The sequence below is a fragment of the Acanthochromis polyacanthus genome, chromosome 11 (genome assembly GCF_021347895.1).
Source record: "Acanthochromis polyacanthus isolate Apoly-LR-REF ecotype Palm Island chromosome 11, KAUST_Apoly_ChrSc, whole genome shotgun sequence".
Classification (NCBI taxonomy): domain Eukaryota; kingdom Metazoa; phylum Chordata; class Actinopteri; family Pomacentridae; genus Acanthochromis; species Acanthochromis polyacanthus.
The window spans coordinates 29,519,574-29,532,507 of record NC_067123.1 but is presented as its reverse complement, the minus strand read 5'-3'; the positions used below and the strand labels follow the sequence as shown (position 1 = coordinate 29,532,507).

The 12,934-nt window shown below is 40.4% G+C and overlaps 1 protein-coding gene across 1 annotated transcript in view; it reads left to right on the top strand.

Annotated features, from left to right (window-relative positions):
- The window catches only part of gabbr2 (gamma-aminobutyric acid (GABA) B receptor, 2), a 207,637-nt gene that overhangs the window by 178,533 nt on the left and 16,170 nt on the right, over positions 1 to 12,934 (top strand). The window contains exon 14 of the mRNA XM_022202028.2: positions 8,944 to 9,054. Within this exon, the coding sequence (XP_022057720.1) occupies positions 8,944 to 9,054 (111 nt within the window). The remainder of the gene's footprint in view (positions 1 to 8,943; positions 9,055 to 12,934) is intronic.

The following is a 12,934-nucleotide window of genomic DNA, read 5'->3' as shown; positions in this document are numbered from 1 at the left end:
CCGACCTTGAGATTCATTCACAAGACCTTCCAACAATGAGGCCACAATGCCAACCACCGCACCACCTTATTATAAGAAACCTAAGCAACTTATGAATTTAAATGAATGAATTCCAAACCGTTCTTTCGTAGAACAAAGGGACGTCATATAATTCTGGCTGTAAAACGTGTGTCAGAAAAATAAAATGCAGATGTTAAGTGCAGGTTGAACCTCACATTATCGGGTAAGCAGTGTAAGTGTCCTTGAGAACTTCTCTTTGCTGATTTCCTTTATACCTTTTAGACCCCGTTTGTTTGTCATTTGATGTTGAAGTTATGAGCCTCATCAAGTTTACAATGAGGTGCTTTGCCATTATTGCGCACATGCCAGCATCAGAGAAAAAAACAAAAAGATCCTTTATGAGTCTCATCACGTTCGTGGAAACACTGAGGTGTGATTCAGAAGTTTTCAGCATCACCGTCAAAGGAATCATCACAGTCATTGTGGTTCGTTATGCAGTTGTTTATGGTTATAAAAAAGCATTCATCACCAAATTCCTGCTTTCATAGACTGTATAAGCTGATTTTAGTTTTAGATGAAAGTCTCAATGCTAACAAACCACGTTAAAGTCAACTTACTCATAATGGGAGAGACATTGTCCTTAAAGTATCCTCCTAAAAAGTTTTCTCCCAAGTTGTCCCACAACTCTGAAGCTCTATTTCAGTCTATTTTTTAGTGAATGTTGCTTCTTTTGGTAGTTTGAGCTTCACTGCACAGAATGATGTATGCTCAGAGTTTGACACTAGAAGGCTGTTTTCCAATTTTGCAGGTTTGTGCTCACCTTAAACCTGAATTTAAATTATATACCTGAGGATTTGTGACGCTGCAGCTAGTTTTGATGTGAGTCCTGCTCTGATGGTCAGCTTACACGAATGTATTGTGCAAGCTTGAAGTGTACATTGCCCTACATATAGAGAATAAAAGTCTTCCTGTGATGTAGGAGACATCCTGTATGCTGTACTTAATTCAGAATTAAAATGTTTCCATATTAGTAAGTGGCTTAGATTTTGTGCTGCTGCTTTAAGAATCCCTTCCATTTATTTTCTTCCGCATATCCGGTGGTGGCATCAGGCTAAGCCAGTCATTCCGGATGCAACAAGCTTTCCGGTTTCTCTGGGGGAATCCTACGGCATTTCCAAGCCAGATGAGACATGTAGTTCCCCCAGTGAGATCGAGGTTTACCCTGGGGTCTCCTCCCAGTTGGGCATGCCTGGTTAAGCTCCAAAGGAAGGCGCCTAAAGCAGACATCCTAATCAGATGCACAAACCGCCTCAGCTGGTTCTTTTCAACGCTAAGGACCAGCGACTCTACTCCCTCTGGATGTCCGAGTTCTTCACCCTGTCTCAAAGAGTGAACCCAGCCACTTTACAGAGAAAACTCTGTTGCTTCATGATCTTATCCTTTCTGTTGCTAGTTACTTACTCAGACCTCATGGCCGTAGGTTTGAAATGTAGATGCACTGGCAAATAGTTTTGCCTTGTGGCTAAGCTCCCTCTTCACCATGACAGAACAAAGCAGTCCTCTGTCCATCTCACGCCTCATTTCTGCATCACTTATGAGCAAGATTTTAAGAAACTTAAACTTGTTCTCGTGGGGCAGCAGCTCATCTGTTAACCAGAGGGAACAGTCCAATTTCATTTGGCAGAGACAAGAGATGTACACAGTTTTTTGGTCAAAGCAGAATATTTCTGTACATATGGCTTCAAACATGTCTGGAGAGGATATTTTAAGTGTTAAATTTCAATTATTAAAATGACAAACTTAGAAAAAGTGGCTGTTCAGCAGTCTCTTTTTGGCATTAACTTCTCTGTGTTTTTAAAAAGTGGCATTTTGGCTACTGTGTTGTTGCTTGCCGTAAGCATGAAATTAAGGAGAAAAATGGGTGCGCATGTGTGATAACTGCAGCATTTTCAGTCACAAGAATTCAGTGCAGTCATATGAGTAATTTTGGGTGAGAACTAAGAGTAGCATCAACGGTTCCTGTGGGTAGAATGAGGGCATCAGAGTTTGTTTTTAATGACCCTCACTCAGTAACTGTTTGTGCTTCACTACACAAACCGATGTATGTTCAAATGTTCAACATTAGAAGCTTGTTGAATTATTCTGCTGTGTGCAGAAAATCTGAGATTATATTGCGTGCCTGAGAGCAGAATGTGTAACATCACAACTAAATTGGAAGTAAACCCTGGTCTGATGCTTTGGAGACTTAAAGCCGATACTGCACATACAGGATTGAGGTGACATCTTATAGAAAATAAAAAATACGTCCATTTTCTTATATTATGGAGGCATTTGAACTTTTTTTAAGAAAAAATGAAATTGCACAAAATTTGTATCCAAAGCTTAGTTTTTTATGCATCTTCAAATCATTTAATATTTAGTAACTGTCAATACCCGATAGCATTTTTTTTCTGAGACAATACACACTTTATATGTTGTAGATTAGCTGTAGGACCTGGTTGTGCCACCATATGATGTTTCCTAATACTTTTAGTGACCAGAGGAGGTGGGCATTTCTGTGTTGGTAAGCAGGCAGTGTTGTGACAGTTAAGCTTGTAAAAGGGCACAATTACAGAGACTTCTGTGAGGCTTAATGAGCTCAGTCTAGTGCATGTGTATTAAATCAGGTTGGGATCATGTATATTACTGTTCCTATATCCCCGTGTTTTAGTCAGTGGCTACTTTGCTATCTTATTACATGTCTGCAGCTTTTCCAACAACAACAGGGCATGACTGATAAAAAGAGTGCTGAATGTGTACTTTCAATAAGTCAGTTTTTGATTGGCATTGCTGCACATGTAAAGTATTCAAATTTACCACACATGTTTGACAGCAGATGCAACAAAAGGGTGTACATCGGGTTTAGGTACTTGCCAATACCGGTCGGGCTCAGGACATCCTTAATCCTCACCTATGTCAGGAGATCATCTTTAACTTGGAAAGTGAACAAAGGCTGACACCTGAGTAATAGATGGACATTTAGTTGTCATCTTTACTATTGTCATGGTGAACCTTCAGGAGACAATTTCCCAAATGGGTACAAGTCTTTTGGCATTGCTATCTGCTTGTCTAAAGGCCATTACTGCCGTTCAGAATTTTTTAGGGGGCTCCTGAAAACTGCGCTGGTCGCTTTTCAGATGATTTCCTACAAATTACAGTGGCACCAGGATGCCTTTTATCTTCTCATCTTTTTGCCCCCTGAGGTCTTGATGTGTTTTTCTTCCTCCACCTGCCACTCTCCAAGTCTCTCATTCTGGGATTTTCATTCATTCAAGTGCTTCCATCCTTTTCGTCTGTTCTCGGTATGCTAAATCATTGCTGTCACTTTTCCTGCTTTCCCTTTCGTTTAAGATTATAAACCAAAAATTACATTTGAAGCAGAGTAGATATGGTACTTCTTGGACCTCTTCTAAAGCCAATTTCAACAAGCTGAATAATGCCTAAAATGTCTGTGTTTTCCTGTAGAAACTGTGGGTGCTGTACAGGATAGTGTGTTTCTCTGACATCTCTATCAGACAGCAGTGTATCGGTGTGCTTTTCTCATGCTCTGTGCCCAGGCAAACAGTTGGCAAGGCTGGGTCTCTGGGCATCTGCAAAACATGACGACGTTCAACACATTACCAATCACAAACCAGAAAACTCTAATTGTTATATTATTATTTAATACAACATTGCTTACTATTCTGAGAGAGATTAAAAATAGCCTCGACGTACATAAATGTAAAATATTTGATCCCTGAAGTAATCACAACACAGTAATTGTATGCAGTGTTTTATGATATAACTTTTACGCTCTCCCTTGAGGACAAAATAATCTATCACACACTGCTTTTTTCTCAGTGATTCCCATTTTCACTTGCTCTGCACTATTCTCAGTGGTTTTCCCTGCGTCATTTTTCATCATAGTCATTTTCTTCCCTTTTCCAGAATACTACAGTGACATAAATTGCTGCTACAGTCCAAAGCTCCAGCCACAATACCCATCTCTCCTTCATTCTTTCACCATGGCGGAATCTCCTCTGTTGTAATTGCCAGTATGAGTGATGGAGTGTTTCTGTCAGTGGCTGCCCGATAGCGCATCTGTACCCACATACACTTGTGCACACAAACAACCAGTAACACACAAGCCCGGTCACATTACGCATGTGCGCTCACAGAATGCGGCACCCACAATGACATATGCTCACACACAAACACACACTCACTCACATACACGCACCTCAGTGTGAAGTAGCTGCAGGTGACAATGAGTGAGCTCTCCATTCCTTCCCTCACTTGTTGGTCTGTCTCTCCTTACCTTCCAATAGGCCAGAGGCCATCATACAGTGAGAACAGGATCCACATCTAGAAGTGAGCCACAGTAGCTGTGAGTGTGGAGTCATGGGGAAAAACAGGATTCTCTATGTGGGTGTCATTTATGTTTTTTTTTTCAGCTTTTGAATGACTTGAAAGGCATGTGGCAGCATTTAATTAGGGTTTTAGTGAGTTTACTACAAATCAAGTTGCAAAATCCGCACAACACATTTTAGCTGTTTTCTTTTTCTTTCAGGCATCCCTTGGTTTCTAATTAATTCTGTTCAGTTTGAATATGTACTTGAAAAGATTTCAGACTTCCTTGAGCTAGATAATTCATCACAATGAATAGGTTCCTGCCTACTTTTATTTTAGTACAAAGGTCCGCCATTGTTGCATGGTAACGGAAAATATGACAGTCAGTTGCTAAACAGCATCCCATTCAATAGATATTTTCTGTGGTTATAGAACACAGAAGACAAAATAGTAAATAATAGACACTGCCAATAAGGCAAATTTTAATTAGACTTTTTCTATTTGTTTTGTTTATTTAAACATTACTTATCTGAGTTTTAATACACACTTAAAACATTATACATTAGCTGCACAACGTGGCTGCTCCACCATGTGGAGCCTTATAATACAGTGTTGACCAGAGGAGGTGGACACTACTGTGTTGGAAAGCGGACAGTATTGTCAGTGTTTAGCTGGCAAAAGTGCACCATGACAAAGTCTTCTGTAAAGTTTAAGGAGCTCTTTCGTGGTTATAGAACACAGATGAAAAAATAGGCAATAATGGACATTGCTAATAGGGCTTTTTTTTGTTGAATCTTTAAATGTCTGATTTTTCCACTGTTGTTTTCCCACCAGCACCCAGCTACAGATTTTTACAATCAGGTGTTGTAGATTGACTCAAACAAGTGCAGTCAAGAATAAAAAATTATTAACCTTCGCCTGTTTCCATCATTGCAAACAGTGAAGCGTGTCTGTCTGAACGCCCATTTTACAAAATACATCTGATAGACAGTAGGAATCGGCTTATCCTTCATCTTTACCTGCACCGTGTCTCTTCCTGATGTATTCACTTGCCATCCCTACTCTTTAACATTTATGTCTTCCTGATAGTCTCTTCTTCCCTTGGAGGAAATATGATCAATAGTGTCCATTTCTCAGTCTGTTCTACTATCCCTACATTATTCCATTCGTTTCACCTTCCATCTTTCCACCCATACTTCTTGCACCTGTCTTCTCTTCGTCCGACCCTTCATTTCTTGCTCCCTCGTCTCTCTATCACTCCCTTCATCGCCTCGTCTAGATCCATCTCTCCATAGACAATCTGCCAGCTCTGTGCCCGCTGCAGCCCTCCCAGAGTGATCCCGTTAGAGGGCTAATGCTGTGAAAAATGACAGTGAACCGGCACTTTTACCGCCATCACCACCACTTTGGGGCCGCCTGCCGCCTACAGCTCTGTTGCCTGGCAACTCCCCAGACAGCTTTTCTCCAAAAGGCAAGAGCTCCTGTCTGCTCTGCTGCGATAGAGACCCAAGCCTAATAAGCATTATATCTCATTTTGTCTTATCATTTAGTTGTTAGTGACACAAGTTTGCTTGGAGCTGTGACTATGCAAAGAGCGCTGGTGCAGAATGTGTCTCTCGTATTGAATGAATAAAATGATTCGCAAAGAAGTGTGACTTCCTGGAGCATTGTTGTTGGAATAAGAGGTTGCTCAGCCGAAAACATAAATACACATGAATGACGAAGATGCAGATGATGCAGTGAAGCTGTTCAGCAGAAAAGAGCTGGAGACCTGTTATTAATGTGTGATACTGTTTTGTCTGTAGCTCAGAACAGAAATAAATGAAGGTGTGTATTTTTTTTTGGCGTGTCTACTTCAAAACTAGCTGATATCTGATGGCTTGATGTTCCCTCAGAGCTTTGCACCGAGTCACGGTACGACCAAGAAGTGTGTCAAATCTGAAAAACTGTGGGCAGAGACAAAAACAAATGTAAATTCAGAACCTTTGCCAAGGAGCATTGTTCAATAAATGAGCCCTTTAATCCTGGACATTTCACCAGTCTATCACAGGACTTGTTGGGATATATGTCATATGAAAATGAAAAGGAGCAGTGACAAGTTATGATATCAATGAAGATAGTTGGTACATAGATGGTTCTCTCATAGTGATAGACTTTAGAACTTACATTGTGCTTGAAACTTTAATTACCAGGGCGCACACAGGATGCTTGTACTCCTTTCCCACTCGTCAATCCCCTTTAGTAACTGCATTTTCTCAATTCTGTAAAGTCTGTCAGTGCATAATCACATAATATCTCATCAGACCTGAAAATGATCTCCTTAATTTATGTGAAGGCATTCTATTCAGATGTCTTAGAAGTATAACAGAAATATTACAAGGTCTGACCTAATATTAGTCATTACTGTCTTTAGCAAGCAGATAAAGCCAGCAATCTTATGCATTCCGAATAAAAAAAGTCTTTTTTTTTCCTTGATGAATGGAAGGCAGAAGGTGTAGTCTTGAACTTCATCCTCCATGGTCCACCATAATTAGTACAGTCCAAACGGACGAGCAGCTTGCAGAAGAATTGTTGTATTATTTACACAAAATGTAAAACTATATCGCTTCCCATGGCCAGAGTTGAAACCCGCAGCCTGCTGTTGCTCACAGACTCAGCCAAACCAGGACATCTCATGCATAACAGATGGGTAGATTTTCTAATGTTCAGTCCCAACACATTACTTTGGTTGAAAATAGGTTGGAGAATATTTTTTTCATGAAGAAGTTACCTGTAGCTACATGCTGAAAATGCCATACTTGAGTCTTAGGATCCCTTTTCTGTACTGTGTCAACTAATTGTGGTTCCTTGTGAAAAAAAATAGCTTGTCTGTGCGTCATCTCCTGCCCCACTTTCCTGTGTTGCCATCGCCTTGATGGCTTTTAAAGCGGAAACCCGGTTCTATCTGTGCTCCACCTAAAGCTAAAAAGATTCCAAAACTCAAGTCCCAGAATATTCACACAGGTATGAGTGACATGAGCCACGCGGTTGCCACGGGAACTCTCAAAATAGGTTGGAAGAGTCCTTTGACAAAGTGTGTGAACTCAGTGCCACCGAAGCAGTCTTCAGTCTCGAATATGTTTCTGTTTTGAGACATCACAGGTTTTGAAGATGGTGAAAAAGTTCACATCTAAGTTGTGGGGTTGCCGTCTTCTTTTGCTATTGTGGTGCTTTTTGGGTTTCTTTTGCAAACAGCATGTGATGTGAAACTGCGTACGTAATCCTATAGTTGAACGTTGAAAGCAGATGGAAGCTGGATAGGGAACACTGCGGAAGTTGTATTTTCAAGGTGCAGGCATGGGAATTAAAGCTAGAAAACTGTACTATAATGGAACCCATCAAGGATATCCAGAAATTATAATGGTTTGGATCCATTTTTGTTCATCTCTTTTGGGTGAATCGTTGCGGCTCTTTAAGAACCAATTTCCCATTTTAAGTGAACATCCTATACAAGAACTGCTAATGTAAATCCATCAAGGTCATAGAGAAAAGCCTGAATAGCTGTAATCTCCCTTAATGTGAGCTGAATGGAGAATATGCAGGTCAGAATGGCTCGTGCAAAGGGTATTTTACAGCACCTGCAGGGATGTGTGAGTGTAGGTGTGTGTTTATCAATGGTGGAGCATTCACAGAAGCATTAAGCAGCACACAGTCGGTGTTCTATATCTGAGGACAGAAACAAAGCAATCTTTTCTGTATATTCTCTCTCTTCGTGTTTTATCATATCCTTTCTTTCTTAGAGGAATTTGATTATAAGCTGAATTTTAACAGCAGAAGCATTACACCGTGTTTGCCTGCACATATACATACATCTCACACCATCTGCTGGGACATTATACATGTTTTATTGGCCTCAGATGAATCCACGATGGCCAAGCTAGTGCTCTTTATTCAAGGCTTTTTAAGGCTCTTCCTAGCATAGAGACTGTGAAACAAGTGGGGGAAAAAAAGAGGTGACGTGTTTCAGAGTATTAATATCCACCACAGGTGCTAATTTGCTCTGCAAGTCACCTGTGTCAGTAACTGTGATGGAATGAAAGGAAAGCTGAAAAGACAGAGGGGCTGGAACACGATGGAGAGAGAGTGAGAAACAGAAAAAGGAAGGAGGAGGTGTAAATCACATTAATGAATAAGCTTCATTAGTCGTGCCCATTAGCATCTTAAGCACAGATTAATTTAACTTCAGCGGACTTTGGTGACGATGGGAAACGGTTTCATTACACATCTAGATGTCTGATCACTGACACTCTTCCTTTTGAGTAACAGTGGACAGTCTGTTTGACCTTTGTCCCTGAATGAGAGAAAACCAATGTAGAAACAGATACTGAGGATTTACTCCTTGTCGAGCTCGCTTACTCATTTCCTCTGTTGGCTTTATCTTTCCTGCCTATCTCACGACAACTGTAAATTTGGCACTTTGCTCGATATTATTTGTTCATCTGTCTAATTTGTTCCTTTTCCTCGGAAAACAATTAAAGCACTTTTGTGTGTTTGTACTTAAATCTCTTCCTGTCTGTGTGTTTGTGTTGTCAACAGGCAGATCCCCAAGGCCGAGACATCGCCATCCTTCCCTTCTTGGAGCACTGTGAGAACACCCACATGACCATTTGGCTGGGCATTGTCTATGCCTACAAGGGACTGCTAATGGTGAGAGGAGAAAACACAAAATCTCATCATGTAGTCACAGTCTGGAAACACACATAAATTTACTCTTACATTCTGTTCTACATGAATGTACTGTGCAAATCGATCTGCTGTTGCCACTTGTAGTAGCCTCATAAATGTGCCTTTTGTTGTTATTCATATTTCTAAAAGGTGTGATCATTACGCAGCTACAAGTTTTCTATCTTAAAGGTTCCATATTGTGCCCATTTTCAGCAAATCAATCAAAGCCTCACAGGTCTCCACAGTGTGTCTTTCAGTTTTTCAGCTCAGAATACATGGTTCATTTAACCATGACTGTATAAACCCTTGTGTTAAGGCTGTTCTAAATGAACTGTTTTGCTCTAAAAAGCAATGAACTGCTGCAGTTCCCGCCCCCCTCAGGAAGAACACGCTGTCTGCATCTGTGATTGACAGCTCGGGCTTTAAATCACAGATGCAGACAGCATCAGCGGCCTTCCTTCCCCTGGTACTACCATTAAGTTGTCAAACTTGGAAATTTTTAACTGGTACATTGAAGGACTTCAGTTTATCACAGTCAGTACTGACATGGTCACTAGAGCGGGAATAGATCCTTTGGTTATTTGAGGTGATGTGTCAAAAAATATGTATAGTTAACAGGAGAAGAGATAAATCCGCATAAACATTTATTCACTCTCTTGCAAAGAGATAATTAGAAGATGGGAATCACTGTCACATGAAGTCAATATTTACATTGCTCAAATATTATAAATTACAAATTTTCCTTTAACAGCCCTATAAACTGTCTGTACTGTATGCCCTCTATATTTAGAGTTAATTAAAAACTCCATAAAATATGGATTCAACTGGGAAAAAATAAAGAAAGCAACAGAGGGTCACTCACCCAGGTTGGACTGACATGCAACACGTGTCTTGTACAGAGTAGACGACAAAACAAAATCTTTAAACAACAGATAACAATGGTAAAACTATACAAAGAATGAGGGTCTGGGAGGATCTTAAACACTTCCCAGATGCTGCCAGAACTTGCTCATTTCTGGAAAACAGAAATGCATTGGTGAGCATGTTTCCCAAGATATCAGATTGTTTAAGTTGTGGTGATATCAGTTTAGTCCTATGGCTTGAACGTCTCTTGCACTGACTCCTATTAATTTAATGTATTTAGATATTAAAAAGACAATCATGCTTTTTAAAACAATCCATCCTATCTTGCACCTATCTGGGGTGGCAGTAGTGGAACATTACAACGTAATCCCTCCGTTGAGTTCTGGCTCTACCCCAGGGGTCTCCTCTTGGTTGGGCACACCTGGAAAAAGGAAGACCCCTGCAGGAGGCATTCCAATCAGATGCCTGAACTACCTCAGCTGGCACCTTTTGACGTGAAGAAGCATCGACTCCACTCCTACCTTCTTCTGGATGTCAAAGCTCCTCACTCTGTGTCTAAGGCTGAGCTCAGACACTCTACCGAGGAAGCTTGTATCATTCTTTCAGTCACTAACCAGAGCTCATTTACATAGATGAAGGTTGGAAAGTAGACTGAATGGTAGAACTTTGCCTTTCTGCTTCTAGTACTGTCCATCTCATGCTTCATTTCCTAAGAATGTGAGATACTCATACCCCGTTCCTTGGGGCACTCACCTACAACCTAGAGGGAGCAATCCATTGGTTCCATGGCCTCAGACTTGTAGATACTAACTCTTATTTTGGCCACTTTATAATCAGCTGCTGATGGTCACAGCCTGATGGAAGTAAATGAACCACATCATCTGCAAAAAGCACAGATGTGACTCTGACGTTCCCAAATCACTTCGCCTTGAGATCCTGACCATGAATCTCACAAACAGGATCGGAAACTAAGGGCAACCTTGGTTCAGTCCAACACCCACCGGAAATGTCACAGCTGTCACTTTGATTGTACAAGGACCAGATGGCTCTAAACAGCGGCCCTGATAATACCACGTACTTCTGCAGTACAACAAAACACATGTGGAATGGATGGTCAAACTCCCAGGGACCCCTCAGCAAATCTGCAAGGGTAAAAAGCTCGTTATTATATATATATATTTTTTTGGTGGGCTTTGTAGCCTTTGTTCATTAGTGTAGAGAAAAAAGAAAACTGGGAGGGAGAGGAAGGGCATGCAACAGATGGTCCCCCCCGCTGGGAATGGAACCAGGGATTAGCATCTCATGGCATATAGGCCCACATGGTATGAGAAGCTAACCACTGAGCTAACGGGTCACCCTAACTATGATGACTTTATCAGACTTCTAGGCATCTTTACTGAGAATATTTACATTTCTGTCTTTATAGATCAGTCATACTGAGCTTCTGTTGTCTAAATGGTTGTGCTCACTGATTTCATTTGAATAATGTTTACTATTCCGAGCTCATCAGCAGAGAGCAGTTGATACTGCAGGCAAACACTGAATATTTACTTATTTGTACATTATCATTGTTAATCTTGTGTATTTTTAAACCAGGAGCAACTGTACACTATGTAAACCTCAATATATGTTTAAGGTGAAGCAGTCAGACAGAGCAGAAAATCATCTTAACGCAGCTTTCATGCACAGCGGTCACTACAGGATACAGCTATTCAAAAGCTGTTGCATGTATGTGCATGGGTTTTGATGGCATAGTTGCACATCAGCCGCTACAGTGGATGCTATTCCACCATCTCATGCACTGCCACTGATTGGCTAGCCATTGCAAATGAATTAAACAAGAGCGAAACCAAGATGGCCGACAGGCAGCCAGAAACACCAAGTTGCTCATTTTCTTGCAGTTAGAAAAATGTGGTGACATCAAGTAACATAAATGGAGTCTAGCAATTGCAAAATTTTCCAAGTATTGATTTTATATTGGGAGGAAATTATGATTAATCACATGTCCACTACACTGTACATCATGCATCACTAGCTATATTTCATTGGCAATAATTAGGCTATCACTGCTGCTGTTCTTGAAAATACTGCAGGGACTTTGTTGGGCTGTAAATAAACTTGTTAATGTTTTTAGAATGTAACTTGAAATTTTTGTATATCTTTAGATTTTGTACAGCTCAGGAGTAGGGCATAATAGAGAGGATAGTAGAGGAATTACCACAGTCAAGTGAGGAGGAATGGCTGCCAGAGCAGGAAAGATTAGCAAATACTGGTAGTAGTGACAGTGGAGCTGAGGACACTGAGTCTGGAAAGGATGCTGAGGGAGGTGAGGATGCAAATGATGGTGAAGGGGCTGAGGATGCATCACCTAACAGAGCTCAAGGGGAAAGAGCAAAGAAAAAAAAACAGCAGAAATGTCTGGAAAACTAAAGACAATGAGTTTGAGGGAGATTTGCCTCTTTTTTTTAGGAGAGTACAAAGTGAATGTTGAGGGAACAGAGCCAATAGATTTCTTCACGCATCTATTTCTCGAAGATTTGATAGACGATATAGTACATTTAAGAGTAAATATGGTCATGTCACACATCAGATATCCAAGAAATTATTATTCGTGTCATGCTATCCTCATTTCCGAGACGGGTCCAATTTTATGCCAGTGGTGTTTATACTCTTTCTGTTATGAACTGACTAATAAAACAGATTTTAGTTTGATTTTGAGGTTTTGATAAAGTTTTGACATCTTTGTAGTAAACCTAGCAATAAAAACATTCAGTGTATAGATGGTGCTGAAGCAGTGCATCCTACTCTGGTTGACAGTTGATGAATAGTAAGCGAGAGACTTGAGAATCTGTACAGATTCTATCTATACACCTTAACGGTGTTTTGGTTATTCATGCATAAATTATGTTATTTAAGTTCACATCACACCATTTTTTGGTTAAATCCATATTTCTAAAACAAAGCGCCGCTTAGTGGACATGTAAATGTACTTTCATTA